This window comes from Ptychodera flava, chromosome 9, assembly GCF_041260155.1.
Source record: "Ptychodera flava strain L36383 chromosome 9, AS_Pfla_20210202, whole genome shotgun sequence".
In the NCBI taxonomy this organism is placed as follows: Eukaryota; Metazoa; Hemichordata; class Enteropneusta; family Ptychoderidae; genus Ptychodera; species Ptychodera flava.
In genome coordinates, this window is record NC_091936.1 from 34,381,437 (window position 1) to 34,404,139 (window position 22,703).

Below are 22,703 nucleotides of genomic sequence, written 5' to 3' on the forward strand. Positions count from 1 at the left end.
TTTATGAATATTTCTGTAATTTTTTCTGTATTTTGGACCACACGGACATCACATTTCATTGGCTACAGGTTTTCATCAAAAGTTTAGCAAAAATCTGAAAAAATTTGACTGGGGTACATTTTATATAGGCGACAAATGTTGATTTTGGCACCCAAAGGGTTAAGCAGATGACATGACAGAGGAGATGAAGCAGTGATAAATCTTCCATAGTGAAACACGTTAGTACGGACACTCAATCATGTGACCCTACAAATAATTGAGGGGACATACATACTATTGTAATTAGTGATATATATGCATATGATGTAAGCAACAGTGTTCATATTGCCAAAAATTGTTTGTCACATTGAGATTTTGGCATTGCATTGAAATATCTTTGTGACAAAGTTTGAAAACATTGTCAGGGTATTGGAAATTCTACTTCCATGTATGTCCCATAGCTTCCACTGTACGGTGCTGGACAAGAAGTTGACTTTTTAAAGGGGAATTTACAGTATTTGATCAAGGAGGCGGCCCCTACAAGGAGTAGGACTGTGTGATCTCGATTTGGTCTTTGTATTTTATTGTACATCGACTTTGTAATGGTGTTACTACAGGACCACAAACAACACAATTGTCTCACATTTTGTAGCTTTTTGGTTTTGTGATTAGTTTGCTGGTAGTGGGTCCCATCAAATGATACAATGGAAGTAAAAACGCTACACTTCGCCTGTCCTGTAACCCCTCTTCCAGCAAATGGGTCAAACTTAGCCATTGAGAGCAATAGGGTCAGACCACTGTGATGGTACTGACAGAGTTGTTAACAGTCAATAAACATCTTCAATTCCATCACAATAATTGTTTTGAGAATATGCCTTCACACTGGTCCTATGAATCCACTGTGATTTGGTAAAGTAATATTTGTGGTGGGTAATTCTAAATAATGACTTACAGAAATAGATGCCACTCTACGACTAACACAGATATTTTATTGGTCACGTACTAGTAATCTAAAGACATATAAAACGATTAGAAGTAATACCTGTGGAGTAATTGACAGCATATCTCTTTACAAAGACAGATTAAAAAAGACTTGGTTTCTCTGAGAGAGGAGACAAAACAAAACAGGTTGCTCTATCTTCAAATTGCAAGATTCCAATGTGTTAACAAATGCAAATGTGTACTATGGTCTACAGAAATAAGACTGTCACCTGAAGTTGTAAATTAATAAAAATCTAAATCCTCAAGAAATGATCATGAAAAAGTTGTCAGAGTTTAAGTAAACCATAACACTGTATTTTATTGATGTAAGATTTACACAACAAATTATTTCATTAAAAAATTGTCATACATGCTTGGGGTTTAAAAATCTTATATACACATGTGTAACACCACCAACGCTTGATGTTTTTTGTTAGATGGGGTTCTCCAGAAGGGGATTTTTAATGGGTGGGCCACCTCTCTGTTTTTGGAGTAATCTATTCAAACGTTAATAATTATACAAAGCATACATTCTAACAACAAAAGAAAATGCAGATTATGCATAGATATGTAAATTGGCCTCCCTTTGTTCTTCCAAGCTGAAAGAACACTGAAATGTGTTATCAGGTTCAAATGTGATTGTACCCGAGTACACCTTGGTATACCAACACAATTACATTGGAGAAGAAGTGATGTTATTATAGTTATGAAACAATGGGTATGTATTTTATTCCCAAACAAAAAATCTACGAAACGCAGTGTACTGCTATTGCACTAATGCTCAACACATGATTTGCAAACATTTCTTTACAAAATGGTACACAGTAACTCGAAAACTGCGCACAATAAATGATACATATATACATAAACTGATTACAATATTTTACTATACTACAGGTACAAGGATAAATATTATTTTACAATGTTTTATCAATACTCTAGAATTCACTCCCTACATTGACCAAAGCCTCTGATATTTCTTCATCTGCAGATCAATGATATCAACACACATGGCATGTTACTTTTCTGCTTACGTCTACAGATATGAATATGAAACATACCAGGTATCTGATTGGTCATTTCTCTGAGATCACAGAGGAACAACAAAAGCTACATCTCTATTTGACTCTCTCTGTTAATGCAAAACTTTTTGTGGAAAGCTTTAATGATAAAAGTTTTTCACTAGAGTGCAGGAGGCACAAAACAACTTAACTCTTGATATCCATTATCAGACATAAGAGTGTAAGTGTTGACATCTAGTTGGAATAAATATTGTTCTTAAAATTCTGTCACACACAAAGCAGCTACAGTGCAATATTCTGGGATTTTCAGAGTACACTATTGAACAAAAGTACAGTGTTACTACTGTAACAGACAAGTTTACCACGCAGCTTAGAGGCACACACTCACTTATTTTGTCTAATATCTTCTTGATGTTTCTTATATATTGTGAACTTCTTCAGCAAAGGCAATTACTGTTGTTGAACAATATACAAAACTTCTTTTTAAAATGTAATAGAATATTCGAATTGACAATACAATAAGTTACTAAGAGACATACAGTATTTCATTTATGTAAGTGGTGAGGAAAACATTGTTTTCTGTTAGGATTCAGTTAAAATCCCTGCCAGATTGCGTTAACCTCTGGGCGTTCAAAGCGTAGTCCCCATGGCCACGTAATGTTGAGGACCATTGTACAGTGAAGCTTGAGGTCCACACGCCAATTGACTTTGCTTGACCGTACTTCGCTTCATGGGTCCAGCAACATTATCGGGATCAGGCCCGTATCGGTATTCTGGGTTAGGACCAAGGGCTTCAGCATAACTTGATCTGCAAAGCAGGAAACAAAGAGTTTTGATGGGTTGTTGTCAGTGCACCATTCCTGGCAAGAGGACAGACTTTTGGAGGTGTCCCAGAAATAACAAATCATTTTGAATAATGCAGAGAATACATTTTGCTAAGAGAAGGATACTTCCTCAGTGATCGGTGATAAGCCTCTGACCGACACATGAATTTTCACCAACTTAGAGCAAACTGACAATTTATCATCATTGTTTCAACTGTGCATGTGTATGAGATTAATTTTGACAACTATTTTTTGAGTGTTTATAAAGTAAGATGAAGAGGAGTCCCACCCATATGCAAATGAATCAAATCAACCACCTGCCTACCATCTAACCACCCAATGTCCCATACCAGTATATTCTGGTGGAAATGCTAGCCATGAAAAGACCAAGAAAGACCAAAACTTAACAAATCACAGAATTTTGAGCAAGTTTTTCCGGGTACCTGTCCTTTTAGCAGAATATGATGAAGTAATGAGTATGATATTTCTGATGTAAGTCCAGGGCCCTTGTCTCCTGTACTTTCATTGTATGGACAACGGTGAACTCACAAGTGCATTTAATTCAGTGATATTAATACTCACATCAGGTTTTCTCTGCTGGGTCCTTTGACCAGTGACGAGTCAGGACCCTGTGGTTTGCAACACAGGAGGGACTTATAACTTCCAGACGAAGACCCATAGGTGACCACAATTGGTTTTGTACGTGTAGTGTGCATGGGTCTGGCACGGGGCTGTGTTACAACCGTGATGTTCACAGTCTTCTTGGGTGATGTTGGTTTGCTTAATGCTGACATGCGTGCACTAACTGTCTGTCCTGATACAACGTCATCTTCACTGCTGCTGCTGCTGGAACTGAATAGCAATAATTGATAAATTAAAATTAATAATAACAAAACTCTGAAAACTACCGAAACATTTGACGACTCTGCATACCGTACTTTATGAAAACAAGACAATGGAACACACTAGAACCAAGTATAGACGATGAAATACACTGAGTGTAACGACATTACAGTCTTGGAAATTCCATCCTTTACTTGAAGTACATGTACACATCAAATTTCAGCTGATAAAAGCCACTTTGTGAAAAATTCAGCAGACGGACCTAGATACCCACCTATCTACACATACATACATACATACATACATACATACATACATACATACATACATACAGACAGACAGACATACATACATACATACATACATACATACAGACAGCAGACAGACAGACATACATTCATACATACATACAGACAGACAGAAAGAAAGACTGACAGACACTGGTTAGCTGCTATCCCTAAAGTTTCTTTTGCTCTGTTTAAAGATGGCTACTGGAAGCTTTAAGCGTCACTCAGTTGCTTTGATTAGTACATGTACATTCTATAATTTTGTTAACATAAAACAGTCATCTGAGAGAGTCAAGCTACATGTACCTGGAAGAGCTGTAGTCATCAGCACCAAACACAACAGCTTTAGTACTCTCACTCTGTTCAAATACAACAGCACTGGTGCTGGCAGGTATCTTGACTTGTACATCACTTGGTGTAGCTTGGCGACTGGAACCTAAAAGGAACATTGTTCATAACTTCCTAAAAGTTGAATTGTTCACGCTTGTTTGAAAAAGTCAGGCAGGTGTACAGAATAGTTCTGTTCACTTACTGCTTTACCTTTTGCAAAATATTTTTTGTAAATGTTGAAAAAGGACAACACTGATCCACAGTACACTGTACTCAGTGGTTTATCAGTGACCAGTATTCATGTTTTAGGTAGAATACACCGTGGGGTATTTTTTCCTTTCTTTGTTTTCTTTTACGTTGTTTTCCCTAATGCCATTTATTGAATTCTTGTCATTACACGGCAATCAGCAAATCTAGGTCTGAAATCAGTGCTGACCCCTTGAAACACATACATTACATATAACATTTCTATTTCAGTCACACTCCATTACTGGTCATTCAACTATGTTGAAAACATCACTTTGTCTATGTACTCTGATAATTAAATCTTAGCAAAAGTGTTTGTACCTGCTGATGGTCCCTTATCTTTCTTGGAAATTTGAGGACTTTTGGCCGCTCCGAGAACAAGTTCCGTTTTCTCTCTGTCATAGCCACTTGCCTCCAGAGCCATCTCAATCAGGAATTCCGGATGTTTCGGATACTTGGCTTTCAGATTTAATTTCACTGCAAAGACAGAAAACAAAGATGTGCTTTCCTGACGAAATGTTGGCAGCTCCATTACAGAAGTGATACTTACACTACATCGCAGTTAGTGCTGCCATTATGGGCTACTGTGCTTTGTCTATGACAGGTATGTCATCAGTTTGTGGTGAAACCACTTTTGTAAAGATGCCATGTTGGCATTCATGAATAAGTTCTCTTCTCAGAACACCATACCACCATGCAATCCTACTCAAGCAACGAATTACCCCTGTTATTATGTCATACATATATATAATCAGTTTCAATTTTCAAAATAACAAAACATTGCATGATCAACTTTACATCCTGTACTAAAATCAATAGATCAATGGATTCAAACTAATAAAGTATGGCACCCAGTCACCTAGCGAAAACATCACAGTCAAAACCACTAGGCCATATCATTGTTCCTGCCCGGCGTTCCTACCACAGCACTGAGTAGCGTACAGACAGTCCATGAGTCATTGAGTTCACAACGCAATAAATCTTAAGGATGACCATGACTTTCACTGATGTCCAATTAGAAGATTGAAAGATGACAAAGAGGATGAACCCAGCACATCTTACATCTTCTCACACAGTATCAATCAACACTCATTGAAACATAGCTATGAGAATACTGAAACAAAGCTACTCACTGGTGGTTTTTTCAGCAGCAGTGACTTGACGCTTGGGTTCGGGTTCTTGGCTTGATGGCTTTGGCTGGTTTGAGAATGATGTCTGCCAGAAGGAAATGGAAGTTGTTTATTTCCAATAATTTCCAAGATGAATATATTTGATATTTGGGACACTAATACAGTGTTCATGTAAACTTATGACATTTTATTATTTTGACACTTGGTTTGTTTCTATTTCTAAACAAGAAATGCTTCTCCTAATTACAACATTCAGTTTCACGAAACGATGGCTTTACCATACATGATTTCATACTTCCTTTTTGCATTCAGGCAATTGTCTTTTCTTAAAGCTCACAACATTCATAGCTCGTCATCAATGTCACCAGTTCTCAAACACTTGGTCACTCAGTACATGTTTTATTCAGCACAGGGTAATAACAAATTATTCCCTAATATTTTTCTTCAGCTCGGAAATGCTCATGACGTAATGATTATGTCACCACAAGTTGAAGACAAGTGGTGACACAGTCATTACGTCAGGAATTTTTCAAGCTGAACAAGAAAAAATAGTTAGGAATAATATACTTATCACGCGCACAAGCCAAGAATTTGTAATTTTTTGCAAAATATCAGAAATTTTCTCAAATGACTTTGTGTAAACTTTTAAAATACTTTTGAAATAATATCAATAATTGGCAAGAAGTCAATCATTTTGAATCATCACTGCATGAGCAATGAACTGTGCTCACATGTTCAAGGCCAATGCCAGACAATCACTTGGTCTACAAGATACAAGATTTTCAAAGCTTGCATAGGCCTAAAAATTTGTCTCAGACACAACTAGAGTAAAACCAACTGAATCCCAATAGAATAGGCATGGGTTCTGTCAAGTTGGTCCAGCCTGCTGCACATGACTTTGATCACTGCAATGCTTACAGAAAACATGGCTATGCACGGTAATGCAAACAGCTGTGAGTTTGTTGTTTCCAAAAATTATTAACACAATTCTTTTGGAATATACAGTCGTTAAGTTCTTTGTGTTTTTATTTCTTTATCGTTGTTGTCGACAAAATATTGATGTCACATGCAGCCTGGAGACAATAGGCTTGACTCATGCTGTTGTAGTTGACACTATCTGAAAGTGTACATCTAAGGCATGAAAGTACTCTCAGGCAGTGTAGTCTAGGTATACGAATACGAATCTCAACATTGGTGATAAAATAAAACATAAGGATTTAGAATTTACCAAGCGAATGTATTTTGTCAGATTCTAAAAATTCAGACATAAATTTCAAACACATGAGATATACTGGCTGTTTGTTTGCACTTGTGAGCACATTCAAAATCAACGCAAAAAGAGCTTTTGACACAACCAAAGTTGTTGTAGTGATGTAAAACATCCAGAGGATAAATATTGTATTTTTTGTAAGTTGAGGACAACCTTGGCTCGTATATTTGAGGATACAAGACATAAACGCTCATCCACCCAATACCCATATCCGACACCAAACACTGTACAATGTCAAGGACAAACGGTGACTGGGATAGTAACACAACTTGAATGAGTCAAACATTTGATCACTTTATTTACAAAGATGGATAGAATAGATGCATACTTTGGCCATGAAAAAACTATGATGCAGATTGGACAAGAAGAAATAAGAGTGTGCAGTCAATAATAAAAGACTTTTACTCTTCTGATGTAAAAGTGATACCGTATGCAATTCCATGCACTGAGAACATCTTTGTGTCTGAGAACTGGAGGCAGTACTACACGTCATTGACGAGGGAAAATAACCACACACAGCACCCAAAACTCCTATCAATAGCTCAGTTTTAGTAGTATAGAAACACTACAAAGAGAAAATGAACTGAAAAAAGCAGAAAGCTTGATTCGATAGAAATGGGTGATCATGAAAATTATGCTTCATACTGAAGTAGTCTACAGAAAACTTACAACTTATCCTTTTGATAAAGGGGAGTTACATTTATGTGAAAAATTCATTAAATATTATGTAAAGTTGGTGATTTAAAAATGACTGCAGCAGTATCTTTATGAATTATATTTGTAACTTTGTGAAATATTTCTGTAACTTTGTGAATTATTTTTTTGGAATCTTGTGTTTTGGGGAAAAATTTTTCTTGTTTTGTCTTTGATAAATTTTGTTTTTAAAACCACTGTGTTCAGTGATGAGGATAAACAAATACGTGATTGTTCTGGACAATGAAAGTGTTGATGTCTGCTAGAAACTCAACTTTAAAGTCAATTGTGGCCATTCAAATGTCTACACCAAATTCTATCTCAATGGATAAAGAAACATAAACCATGGATATTTTAATAAATACTAATAGAATGACCTCCATGGTGTCTGATGAGAACACCCATCTTGATACCGGTATAAGAACAGTATTTCTTGATATAAAGTCTTGTTTTCTCCAATAAGAATTGCTTGGCATTAGCATACCGACCTCTACTTTGGAAAGTGAATATCTCTGATTGGATAAATTTTGACAAATATTGAATGTCTGCCCTGAATTTTTTTTCACAAAACAGATTGTAATTGACAACGCAAAATAAGCAGATTGAAAATTTTGAAACTGCTGTTTTTTTGGCACTACTGCAAGGCATACAGAAAGAACACGAAAATGACATTTCACACTTTGCAATCTGCGTGTTGATATGTAGAAGTACAAAGTAAATTACTTCAAATATCATGAAAGATGTAAAAGCAAGGTCACTGGAAGTAAGTCTGAGCCACAGTCATTTTTAAGTTCCATACCTTACCTGGTGTGAACCTGTAATCAGTTACTGCAGAATAAAGTGAAGCGTTTTTTGTGAAGAGTCACACTCAACAGCAAAGCAAAGACGGAGTGCAGTAGATGATGAAGATAGAGATAGAGTTTTAACACAGCAATCCAAATTACAACTCAAAGAGATCTACCGACCTCCCTGTCACTGTCTTCAGAATCAGAGAATTTAAGTGTTTGACCCCTTCTCTTAGCTGACTGAATTCGTCTTTGCTTCTGCAGTTTTGAAACCTTTTGTTGACTTTCACGTCGTCTCACCTCTTCTTGCGCGGCTTCTTTGGCCCTTTGCAGCGCGATTTGTCTCTGTTTTTCTTTGGCTTGGCAGTCGTAACAGTCTAGGCCTGCCCTGGAAACCTACAACGGGTCAAGATTTTGATAGCGCTAGGAAGTTACGGTATCTCAATGATTTCATGGACACAGATAAACACTGTACAAACAGTGTGATACAAGGTTTCATGGGCCAAGTTGAATTGACCACTATAAAGCTTATACCGATCAAAACATTGTCATCGTATAGGGCTTGTGATAAACCAGGGATGTAGAAAATTTTGGATATAGGTAGCAAAAATTTATGTATAGATGGTTACAAGTGTGTGGGCACATTAAATTTGTACAAAATGGCCTTGACTATATAAACTAATAATTTCCAGAGTCAGTAAATTTTGGTTGGCAGCCGGGGCTGTTTTTTCTGGCTGCCGGTTATTTTGTACATCCCTGTTCAACCGATGCTAATCATTGAATTGACCTCAATAAACATGTTTGGTTGGAAGTTGAAATGAAAACAAAAATAAAAGATGCTGTATACAATACCTGACAATTGCCCAAGTGTAAAAAAATCACGGCTGGCAGAGAGATATGCTCCCTCAATAATTCAAAGAAAATCAATTTTTAACTGAGAAATAGACTCAGAGTTTTCTATCGGTGAAATCAGAAATGAGTACAAAGTTGTCAATGATCAACTTACACTTTGAATCTTTAAACAGATTTTATGAATGATAAACCTAGTAAACGCTGCCACGTTAGACACAGCATCTATTTTCCTTTGTATATAAGATCACGGTCCCTCCAGAGATAAAGGGATAAAGATTTACATACTCCTGCAGTTTCAATCTACCTTCTATCTACTGGTAGTATCTACTGGTATACTAATCTTTTACAATTCCAAATTATGGAACGACCCGATTTTTTTCATCAGCTAACCCAGATCAATATGGCCAAAACTGAAGGTGTAATGATTCTGACCTCACTCGGTACACGGCTGCATCAGGTGAGTGACTCACATACAATACGATACAAAACAATAGACAAAACGTATATTACAGAATGATAGAGCCATTCACCACTATACTGGTATTTTAGGTCAGGGATAGTTATAGGTTCAGTCCTCAGAACTGCCAATTTGAGTTTCGTTCAGAAAATGCTTCAAAATGAAGTCATACAATACGGCAATTTTGCCACTGGTGAACCAGGGAGTGATCATGTTTCATCTCTTCATGTATATATCACACAACATAAACACTAAACAATGTTCTCAACCAGTGATAATGCTCTTATTGTTTTATTACATGATGAACAAAATAGTTGAGAACACTATTTAGTGTTTTATGTCCTGTGATACTGTAAAATCATTAATTTTTGCAGGGATTTAATTTCACTATTTTGATGTTTGAGACATTTCACTAGGATTTAAGGTCACAGTTTTTGCCTGTTAAACAATAGCTTCTATTGTTATTTCACATTTTCATTGGAATTTAATTTAGTGGATTTTATGTTTCAGCAAAAATAGTGAAATTAAATCCCAATGAATAATTAATGCTTTTACAGTATATACTTGCAGATATAAAGCATGCACTGTCCTAGAATGTTGGGTACAAACTACCTCATGGAAACTCAAAATTCTGCTGAACATTTGTATCATTTCTGTGAGGAAATCTGAGGAACAAATTTTTTTTAGAGGCTTTAATCAGTATGATAAACCCTAGACAGTAAAGGGGGAAGCACTGTCTATGGATGAACCTACCTCTTTGATTTGACATGTTTTGCATTTGGGTCTACTCAGCATCTGCATTTGAATGGACTCCGCAGGTCTCTGTAAATAAAGTCACGGCGTGATTGAACTTGGACATGATGAGTCATAAAGCAGTGCAATAGAATTAATATGAAAAAGTAACACTACATCCTGTTGTGTCGACAACTTTCAACTCCTTCAAAGAAGATTAAAAAGTGGAACACAGCCAGAAAGTTAGAAGTTTCACAAACTTTCTGCGGTTTGCGCAGCCGAAAATGACCAGCTAAATTCTGGACAAATTATTGTACACAATTTCATTGCATAATGGAAGACAATGATGGTAGGAAGAGAATAAAGTTCATGAAGGGAATGTTCCCAGCCCAGTTAAATTACAAAAACACATGATTATCGGTAGATGTATGCTATATTACACTTGTAACTGGCAACCCTACAGTATATCACTGTTTTCAATTACTTAAAGGGGAAGTTCACCAAGGATGATTTTTACATATGATGTAGCTCTGTGGTCATTTACCCAGGAAAAACTATTTTCACCATTTATAACTCGCAAGATTTTTCACAAAAACCGATAGAAATAGTCCAGGAAGTTGCCCATGTAATTTGAATCATGGGAAAAAAGCTCCAAACTTGGAGCTTGCATAATGTGATATGGAAGGGACCATCTTCGGACGGGTATGGCCCCCACATTGTCCACTCACAGTAATACAGTAGTAAACAGCAACACAAAATCTGACAGTGAACAGTTTATTATAAGTGAATCATCGTTTATGCAAGGATACTCAGTATAAGCAAAAGTTATGTAAATACACACAGCCTGGTTTAAGCAGGGGTGAGTGGACAATGCTATACCCATGAGAAAATGGTCCCTTCCATATCACATTATGCAAGCTCAAAGCTTGGCGCTTTTTTCCCATGATTCAAATTACATGGCAACTTCCTGTACTATTTCTATTGGTTTTTGTAAAAAATCTTGCGAGTTATAAATGGCGAAAATAGCTTTTCCGGGGTAAGTGACCACAAAGCTACTACATATGTAAAAATCATCCTTGGTGAACTTCCCCTTTAATACTAAAAGATATCTTTTCAACAGATGTTGATAGCGCAGTTTTGTCTTTCAAATGCATTCACTAGCCATAACATCTAGTACAACAATATCTGACAGTGCCTATAATGTGCTAATAAATAAATAAATAAACAAATAAATAGATAAATAAATAATAAATAATAATGTAATTCAAATGTCTAAATATGACAACAATATAACAACCTTGTTGTTTTAAGAATTTTCCTGGAGGTTTCTGCTGTTCATTTTCCTAAATGCTTTGATAATACACAATATTTCCAAAGAAATTATTCATCATCTCATTGTCATAATTGTTGTGGCAATCAGATGGTTGAAAACTGCCAAAAATACCTATGATTTAATAGCATTTATCGTTTAAAAAGAATTGTTCAGACAGTTGGACCCCTTCCTTTTAAGTTATGTTTTTTTTTTCTATTCTGATCATGGATTTGATTTGATACTTTAAATTTCCCGAGACCCATGGCCAGTAACATTGCAACTACATGTATGGTGTCGCTATGAAAAAAACAAAAGAGAAGACGACATAAGATAGTTGTGAGCTAAGTATAACCATGGACCTCTTTTTTTAGGTCCATGGTATAACCATTGATGTAAATGTTGTTATTCTTACAACGCACGGTCCAACACCATGGCTGTAGTAAACTCACTGCCTCCATGGAGGTAGGAAACAAACTCAATCAGCAAAACAGCAAAGCAAAGCAAACAGCTACTGAGCTAGCATAAACCTCTCCTTACTACCTCCAAGGCTCGATGTCAACAACACAAACAACAACATGTTGGATATGATGTCCAAACGACCTATTGCGGCTAACACAAACCCTAATTAATATTGCTTAATTTGCGTGGTTACTGATACTGTGATGTCTTACAGTAAAATTATAAATAGCTGGTAAAGAAATAATCGGTTGGTGCAAGTACTGAATTGAACGAAGAGTTGACTGACTACAGACTACAGTATAATCGATCTGCAACTTACCGTTGCCGGTCTGGGCGATCGCTGAGGTTGTGGTGAAGGACCTGGGGACCGCTGGGCATAATAGCGAGGTCGAGGGTCTTCCCAAGTGGTTGTTCTTGACGCATGATGGATAAAGAAACTACAAAGAAATGCAAAAGATTTGATCCAATCTTAAGGTAGTGAGAAATTCATCTAGGCCAAACCGACCTGAATGCAGCTATGACACACCGACAAGTGATCGGCAGTTTACAAACAACCTGCCCACCGACCGTATCATTCCACAGATCTGTTCATTGCCAGCTTTTTTTTCGAGAAAACTTTCTCCATAACATTTGTAACAAATGTTCATGTCGTGGTAACTTACTATCTCCGCGAGCCCGCGTCATATTTCGCTTCCCATCCCGGAGGAAGAGGTTTTTGGTAGTAGTTTTGTTGACCCAGGGTAGCCATCTTGAAAAATGAAAGCAAGATGCAAATTATGCCAAAATTTCTGCATGGCGCCCTCAATCAATAGAAGTGACTACATTGGTAACGTTTGTTTTCAACTCTTTGCTCCTGCTGAGACTGTCGGTGCTGCTACAATAACTCTCCCATAGAATGTGCATCATTTCCCAACAATCGAAATGCATTACCATTTGTTTTACCTGAACATCTCTGAAGTCTGAAGGAGGACTTTTTGGGAAGTGAAGAAGGAATTATTTAAAAAGCAAAAAAGGCTACGTGTACAAGTAAAGGAATTCTTAGATGCTAAATGTGTACCTGTTCATACCCACAAAAGAGAATTCTCATTCCACCCTAAGGTTTATTATTTTATTAGCTTGACTCTTTGAGACGACAACTCATTTTATTGGATTAGTTTTGTCAAGTAATAGTTTGACCCTTCAGATGCGTTAATTATTGGCCGAGGTGAGCCAAGATTAACACAGTAGAATAACTAAACGACACCCCTATAACAAATAGCAATGACAAAGGGCACTGACAAGTATCCAAACTTAATCGCCATATGAACAATTCACTCAGAAACATTAAACCCTGACCATGAATAAGAAAGCTGACAAGTGTTCCGTGCCTGTGTTTCAGTGTACATCAATTTTGTGAATATGAGTATGGCTGCCATTCTACGTGACTGATATTTAATGCCGGCGAGTTATAAAACAATCATAATAATTTAAACGATAAAGAACGATAGTGTCCACGCTACTATAGGAATATATTAAGTGTGTGTAAAGAGTCTAATTGTCATCTCAGACATGACCTTTTTTCATAATTTCTACACATGAACGAATATAGTGCATTGAATATTAAACAATGTTTTATATAGTCATACTTACTCGTCGCCGATATCGTCGAAGTCGGCCATATCTGAGTTTGGCGTAACTCTTCCAATCTACGACGTTCTCCGATCCTGTCCGAAGTGAAATTCACGTTCACTTATGACACGTGACACCCTTCCCCATCATTATGCTTTTGTTGGCAGAGTAACAAGTTTTACCCCGCAGCTGTTTTCTAAACTAAAACGTTTAATATATCGAGGCTGAAATGCAATGATTCTGAGTTCACTATGGCCCCGTATGTCACATGCCCTACTTATCAGAGCGACAGATCAAATAAAATTTGACATGGCCACGTTAAATTGAAGCATTGTTCCTCGGATCACTGAGCCATTTCTATATGTGTCAAAACAGTCAAAACATTTCTAAAATGCCTCAAATCAAGCCAAGAATACTTCCATGATACCATTGCTATAAGTGCTGGATCATTCAGTGACAGTGTTCTCAAGTTTTATTACACGGGAAACACATTAATCGGTACACGGTTCCCCGACTGACAGAGGATTGAATGTCATTAAATTGAGGGAAAATTTATGAATGAATGTATCATAATACATCAAGATATTACTGTAAAACCGAATGAAAATATAATACATTATTGAAAACCTTGCCTGTGACGTCTCTTCTGTTGTACTGCTAAGGGAAACAATACAATTTGTCTCTGTTGCCAGTATGACAACTTAAATCCATGCTGTGTAAATCAAATATACACACATCAAACAAACACAGTTCGACCAATCGTTTGTAATAAATGTCATTTATGAATGTTTACGGAAGGGTGGGGATATAGGAAAGATAATCAACAACAAAAAATTCAGATAATTTGGATCAATGTATGGATTTATATACTTCGGTCGCGAGCATTGTCATGTGTAATTACAGGTCTTTACCAGAATACGTATTGTGGCACTACAGACGAGCGCTATCAGGGACACGGTCGTGTCTGGTGTAAAAGGACAAGGACTGTGTTGGAATACGATTAGGGATGCCCAATTTAGAAACGGGTGGTTGAAAAGGAAGAAAAATCACTGAAAAGAAAAAAAAGTGTTTGGTAGCATGAAGATCAAGAAAATATCCAGATGAAGGTTGGCCGAAAAGTACGTAAGGTACCGTTCAGTTTTTACGGCCGGGGGGGGGGGGGCGGCAAAATCCAGGGGGGGTCATCATAATTTTGGAATCCGCAAAGGGGGGGTCATCGCTTTTTCACTGGTAGGAAAGGGGGGGGGTCACCACATTTTCAAAAACATAATACCAACAATAAAGTTCACTTTATGCCATGACCATGATCGACCCTCTTTACCGGCGGGCCGCCTTCGGCGGCCAACTACAATAAATAAACATTATGTATTACCCATGACCCTCTTAACGGGCAGACGCCTTTGGCGGCCCACTCCAATTAGGTTTACTTCATGCAATGGCCATGATTGACCCTCTTTACCGGCGGGCCGCCTTTGGCGGCCCACTACAATAAATATACATTATGTATTACCCATGACCCTCTTAACGGGCAGATGCCTTTGGCGGCCCACTCCAATTAGGTTTACTTCAAGCAAAGGCCATGATTGACCCTCTTTACCGGCGGGCCGCCTAGGCTAAAAAAAATTACCAATCCGTCTCAGTCTGCAGCATCCTCCAATACACTCAGGACTCTATGAAAGTGCACACATAAGAAAAGTCAATCACTTTGCAGCTATCTGCAATAAGTGTAGGTACAAAAATTATTAGTCTCAGCTCGGAGCAAACTGCACTGACGTTAAACTCCGTCAAGGCTGAGAAATTACTGATCTATCTCAGGCCGTAGCATTCTCCAATACACTTAGGACTATGATCAAAGTCCACAGATATGAAAAGTCAATCACTTTGCAGCCATCTGCAATATCTGACAAGCTTTGTATAGTACAAAATAAAATAATGTCTCAGCTCAGAGCAAACTCCACCAAGGTTAAAACTCCGACAATGAAAACAAATTTCAAATCGCAGTCTGTTGCATCTACAATAAACTAAAAACTGTATCTACAGTCCATACATACGAAAAGTCAATAGTTTGAAGCCATCTGCAATATCTGACACGCTATGTATAGTACAGAAATTACAAAATGTTTCAGCTCGAAGCAAACCGCACCAAGGTAACAATCCCGACCATGTAAAGAAATTTCACATCTATGTCAGTCCGTTGCATCCACAATAAACTCAGAACTCTATCAGTGACGTCTGGCGAATCGCCTGCAATGAGTCTAGAGCCTGTGGGCAAAACCACTGGTTGCAACGCGGTTACTCCACCGAAAACAATCGTTTTTTTCACCCAAAATTGTGATCGATCTCCTATTTTGAGCACGCTCAACTTGTCTAGATGCACGATGAGCTAAGCTGTGCTTTTGAACTTACACAAAGCCCACTTTCATCTCTCTATGCGATGGGACCATATCCGTATCAGATGCGCCATATAGTAAATCTCGGTCTTTCACGATAAGCCTCCCACGCACGGTGCACAATAGACAAAACTGCTGATTGCAGCGCGCAGTTTCTTTTCCAAAAACAGCCAATTTTTAATTTAAAATCGTGATCGATCCTAGTTTTCGAGCACGCTCATCTTGTTTAGATACACAATGTGCTAAGCTGCGTTTTTAGACTTGTGCAAAGTTCGCATTTCTCTCTCTCTGAGAGGGGACCATTTCGCGTCCACCATTTTGAATCTTGTTCGATAGCCAGTAACACTGCCCTGCTCCGCAGAGCTAGGTTTAGAATGGGATGTTGAATTGTGAAATAGGATTTGGAATGGCATGATGTGTTGTCAAATGAAATTCGGAAGAGCATGTTGAGTTGTAAAATAGGATTTGGAATGGCATGATGTGTTGTCAAATGAAATTCGGAAGAGCATGTTGAATTGTAAAATAGGATTTGGAATGGCATGTTGTGTTGTCAAATGAAATTCGGAAGAGCATGTTGAGTTGTAAAATAGGATTTGGAATGGCATGTTGTGTTGTCAAATGAAATTCGGAAGAGCATGTTGAGTTGTAAAATAGGATTTGGAATGGCATGTTGTGTTGTCAAATGAAATTCGGAAGAGCATGTTGAATTGTAAAATAGAATTCGGAATGGCATGTTGTGTTGTGAAATAGCATGTTGAATTGTAAAATAGAATTCGGAATGGCATGTTGTGTTGTAAAATCAAAGTAGTAATTTTGGCATGGATTGGACACCATAATACCTATGTTAAGGTAAAGGGCGACGAATTCGGACGCGCACACGCTTTAGAACGTTTCTGCGCAGATTTAACTCCAGCCTGCCGCAAATGGGTTATTTTGTAGCGCATTTATTTAACATCACCTGTCATTGTTGAAATTGCGCTTTTACCTAATTTTTTGACCCAGTGTCTTAGAAATACATGTGACCTATAACCTTGTCATATTTTGACCCCCTAGGAAGCTGGTTTTTATTCAATATGAGCGAAAAATTAACATTTCTCTCCCATTTATATGGCGCAAATTACCCATTCACCGGGAGATATTGTAAAAAGTAGCATGGTGACACCCTTTTATTAAAAGTGTAAACTAAATGGTATTATGTCAGGAGTTTATTCGCCAAGTTTGGTCAAAATGACACCATTCAAAGCGACAGGAAAAAAGTTCGAAAATTATGTAGTGATATAATTTCGATATCGTCATTTTGTAATCGATACTTATGTTAAAATTTCTTCACAAACATCATGAAAACTATACATTCGATAGATGTGAATCTTAAGTCTTGGTATTTATTAAAATTAACTAATTTGCTAAGCGTTTTATAATTGCTTTCTTTAGTTTAAGTGAATTATAGCATATTTATTTATTTCTAACGACGCCATTTTAACGTCCGTTTCCATGGAAACGAGCGTGGTGACCCCCATTTTTTATTTCATTTTTGCACTTGCAAAACTTCCAAGAATATTTGTGTAAAGTTTCAAAAAAATGACACCACAACTTAATTTTGACGTAATTCGTAGTACTTCACTTTAAAACACGGAATGGAACGAGTAGAGTAAATAGCGGGTGTCAGGGGGCGGGGAGGAAATGCTGCCCCGGAAGTTGACAGACACATGTGCTTCTCTGCATCAGAAAGAGGGGGCGCTCTTGTAATGGACCATTGTTCATTTGGATGAAAGAAGGGGAAATCCTGACAAACAATTACATCGCCAACAAGAAAATAGTCTTCGGAAAGGACAGCACATTTTATTGGTGAAACTTTAGTAGCTGTCCTTACATACGATACCGTAGAGACTTCGTGATATTTTTACAGTAAGTCTTCGCGATTTGTTGAAATCTCTAAATGAGAGTCAAAGTAGCATAAACAAGAATGTGTTGTTTTTTCTTGAGTCAACCGATGTGAAGCAATCTATTGTTTACGAAACTTGTTACTTTACTTTATTTATCAATAAATATATATCTAGATAGAATGTCGATGTCGCCTGTTCCTTTTCATTTCAAAAGACGCTCAATTTTATTGCCAGTATTGTTAATTACAATGGTAAAGCTAATCGACTCAGAACAATTCATGTCTTTATGTATTAACATTTGTTTACTTTTGTCTTGAGTCCTAGCAAGCATCTGGAAGTAATGTCAATTAAGTCAGGTGAGTAGAGCAAGAAACTCTTTTTATTATGCACGTTTTCGTTTGAAATAAGTTCCAAAGTTACAGCATGTCATCGCAGGACCAAAATTAAGGCACGTAGTGAGGGGATTTCCCAAGAAGTATTGTGGATTAACTGCCGATTTGGCTGATTGGCCAGCCTTGACATCCCGGATGCTATGACGTCAATGAATATAAAGCAGTGTCGGGAAGGTTTGAGACTGTGGAGAGATAAATTACACCAACAGAGAGTCATATATGTGGATGGTTTCGTTTGATAATATAAATCCAATATATTCCGGATTTGTTTTAGGGACCCAGGTTATACTTCTGCTTTCAACACTACATCTGCCATCGACGGTGCGGAACAGTTTTTTGAGAAAATGAGAATTCGAATGTGTCAGAACCCCGTCAGGTTTTACAGATTTCTTTGATTGCAGTTTTCTTGTACAACAGGGATCAGTATTGTCACCCCTTTTATTCACACTTTTTGTAAATGATATTGGAATTACTCTAGCTGATACGCACCAGTATTCTGGTGTCGAAATTGGTATTTTAAGAATTTTGTATTTGCACTTTGCAGACGACCTTACTATGATCAGCAGTTCAAAGATAGGATTGCAGCGCTTGTTTGATCAATTGTATCTTTATTGCTCAAAGTGGAAACTTACTGTTAATACCAGTAAAACCAAAGTTATAGTTTTTAGGAGGGGTGGTGGTCTTCGAAAGTATGGAAACTGGTCGTATAATAACCAGCCTGTTGCTGTAACTTCTTTTTATAGCTATCTTGGCATTGTCTTATCCTGGACCGGTAGTTGGTTTCAAGCACAAAAAACTCTGAGTGAACAAGCTAACAGAGCCTTGTATGGTCTTATCAGTTGTCTTTTTAAATTTGGTCCACTGCCTGTTACTATTGCCTTGAAAATATTTGACTGCAAAATACTCCCCATTTTACTTTATGGTGCTGAAATCTGGGGCTTCCACCATGCTCCAGATATTGAAAAAACTCACAATAAGATGCTGCGCTATGTACTTCAACTATACAGCAATACATCCATTACTGCTATGAGAGGGGAGTTGGGTAGACCAACAATGACAGTAAATATTTATTGTAAAATCATTAGATACTTGAAAATGGATAGAAATAGAATTGTATACCGATGCTACGAATTTCAAAAAAGCAAGATTGATGTTAATAGGTATGACTTATGGGCCAGGGGAGTGAGAGGCTTGTTGCAGAGTTATGGTTTTGGTGAAGTCTGGGAACAACAAGGGGTTGGTAATGAAACATTGTTTTTACGGCTTTTTAAACAAAGGTGTAGTGATATCGATGCACAATGCTGGCTGAATGATATCAACAATAGTAGCAAACTTTATCTTTATTCTACCTTCAAAAAAGAGCTGGTATTAGAGCCATACTTGACCTGTATAGATAACCCTGTTTTCAGACATGCTCTTTGTAGTTTTAGAACATCATCACACAGTCTGAGGATCGAGACAGGTCGTTGGAATAATATTCCAAGACAAGATAGACTATGTGAGTTGTGTAATTTGCAGGCAGTAGAAGATGAGTACCATTTTCTACTCGTATGTCCGACGTATAATGACTTGAGAGCTAAGTACATGTCTTCCTATTATTTTAACCCTCCTGTACAGTAATGTACAAATTTAAGATACTTCTTTCATCACAAAATACTGCCACATTGAGGAAACTGAGTAAATATATTTTTCTAGCAACAAAACGTAGGAAAGAACTTACCATCGATGCGTAAGTTAAGTATACAGTTGTATTCTCTGATGCTTATTTATTTGTAAATAAGTTATTCTTTTTTTTTCTCTCTCTCTCTTTTTGTGGATGCAATTATTGCATTGACTAGCGATCTGTAAGCAACATTACTGCTAGTATTTGTACATATTGGCCGGAGGCCACAAGTACTGAATAAACTGAAATTGAAATTGAAATTGAAATTGACAAATAAAAAACATATAGATTATCGTCGAGCACAAATTGTCGGTCAATATCAAAAATTCATCAAAACACCCGCCAGTTGACTGCCTTGCCTGTTATACCTGTGAATCTGCTGTACGATACATGCAATCTGCCGGGTGTTGAAAATATAAGTAGCGCCACCTTTACCTATATTTTCCATTACTTTTGTTTTGTTTTGAAAATCATGCTGAACTCAACAGCCTCCTTGTTCGTAATCAAATTATATCGTTGGCGACTGAACTCAAGTCCAGAGTGCATTCGGCAACAATAACATTACATGACATATTGGAGTACGAAGAAAAAATTATGAAGCAAGGAAGCTTAAGTGCCTGCAACACTTGCTTTCCAAATATTAAAAATAAACCAAAATGTGTGCAGTATTGTTAGGTAACAGACGTATCCAAGTTACCAAATGCCACAACAAACAAATGTTGCATTACATATAAATGCATACAACTTGTCTGACATCTCGATCATGCATGGAAAAGAAATTGCTATTCATTCTTCCACTTACTAAATCTATGCTTCTTTACCTGTGCATGTACGTGCAGTGCTTTTTTCAATCTTGATGATTCTGTTTATGTATTTTCTCTTTCTTAGTTTTGTTTGGTTGTTATTTCCCCTTTATAGAAATGTTTTAGAGCCTCTTTATTCGGTTCTGTTTCTCTTTGACTTACTTTGACAATAAATTGCGGAGGAAAATTATTTTTAGTAAGAAACGACAGGACCTGTGAAATCATGGCGACAAGAAACTTGCGTCAGGCACCTTTGTTACCTGAACGATGGACTGTAGCATTATTACAGGATGTTTGCTCTGTACCATGGCACAAATATCGATAAGGTTGATGACGAAATATCTGTGGTATGCGAAACCACACATTATGTCGTGATTCTTAACAAAATGTATAGCCCCGGGGTGAAAAATAAATCAACACCTTTATCACAAGCAACCTGTCATATAACCTTAAGGAATACCATGAAAGATACATAAGAACTTGGGCCTAAAATCTATCTTTGTTTCTAATGGTACATTTCTAACTCTATATCGTTTGACTATGCACCCCCTCCCCCAAATATTCAAAGCTTACTTTCATATAGCTTAGGTTCTGTTAAAATGCTGACCACATGACACTGAGAGGCGGGTATGTATCCAGTGGTTTTAGTCAGTGACTTCCTGAATTAGTAGGGAAACGGTAGCTTGCGAAGTAAAATCCGACGAAAAAGTGACTGATTTCACTTGGCAGATACAGATTTTGGCAATATCAATTTATTCTGATAACAATGGGAGCACAATTGTGACATTTAAGTTTATAGTGACATATCGATGCTCATATTTTTTCCAGTTTGAAGCAAGTGAGAAAACAATAAAATCTGAAAAATCTAGTGGCTGTTGGCTAGCATCTACTTGCACTTTTACATTGATTTGTGCTAATGATCTTTATAAAATTATTTAGTATTTCCAAGTTTACAACATATGGGTTTCGCCATCCATCTGATAGCAGTTACTGCATCACTATCGGAATAGGTTATGACAGAGTCAGGTTTCATAAACTATGTCCATATGAATGTACTCTGAGTGTTACCATTGTGGGTGCTTATATGATTTGAAACAATTTTCCATCGGCGTCAACGTTTCCGACAAAAGCCCCATGCCACTTCAAGGCAACAGATTCTTAATTGAACTTCAAGTTTTGATGTTCAGGACCAACATCAAGTGTTGTTGGATGCAGGTCAACTCTCTATTTTAGTAGAATGCAAGAACACTCGGCTATACAGTACTGGTTGGGTGCGGCCAGAAGTTTTGAATGATAATAAAAAAACCGACATTGAAGTTTTGGGCGAAGGCACGTAGCTGCCTGTTATTATTATTGTGACGTTTCTGGATGTGTAACGTCTTTGTAATGGTTTCTTAATTAGTTAAGTGTTTTTTAATTGTTGTGTTTACAGTTTAATTATAGTAGCGAGTAGCGCACTGTCCTTGGTACATGCACTTAAGAGGTCAGTAGACATATCCGATGACATGACTGGACTGCATTCCAATGCGTCTCTTTGTCTTAGAGTGTGTAGTCATTTATCAATTCTTCTGACAGTTGTTTTTGCCAACGTGGCAGTATTAGTATTAAGATGATATTAAGTAGGGATATTAATATACAGATTAGGCAATCATAATGAGCAAAATCTTGTATGTCATTGGCTTAAGGCTTTGTTCGTGTGCAAAAGTAGCTTCTGATTGGCAGAGAAGTCATACTTAAGCCAGTGTTTTGTGTGATTTTGTTG

General features: G+C 37.2%; 1 protein-coding gene across 4 annotated transcripts; it reads right to left on the reverse strand.

Moving 5' to 3' along the window:
* Positions 1 to 948: 948 nt before the first annotated feature.
* LOC139140794 (histone H3.v1-like) lies at positions 949 to 14,080 on the reverse strand. 4 transcript variants are annotated; one of them, XM_070710210.1, is made up of 9 exons: positions 13,832 to 14,080; positions 12,522 to 12,639; positions 10,453 to 10,521; positions 8,571 to 8,786; positions 5,646 to 5,727; positions 4,834 to 4,989; positions 4,243 to 4,372; positions 3,389 to 3,658; positions 949 to 2,790 (listed from the first exon to the last, which is right to left on the reverse strand). In XM_070710210.1, exons 1-9 carry the CDS (start codon positions 13,858 to 13,860, stop codon positions 2,613 to 2,615), a joined length of 1,248 nt encoding a protein of 415 aa, XP_070566311.1. In that variant the 5' UTR covers positions 13,861 to 14,080; the 3' UTR covers positions 949 to 2,612. The 4 variants fall into 4 exon arrangements, with proteins under 4 accessions (XP_070566311.1, XP_070566313.1, XP_070566312.1 ...); XM_070710212.1 differs by having other exon boundaries at positions 8,691 to 8,786; positions 13,832 to 14,076; XM_070710211.1 differs by lacking the exon at positions 13,832 to 14,080 and adding an exon at positions 12,865 to 12,999 and having other exon boundaries at positions 8,691 to 8,786.
* Positions 14,081 to 22,703: the final 8,623 nt, after the last annotated feature.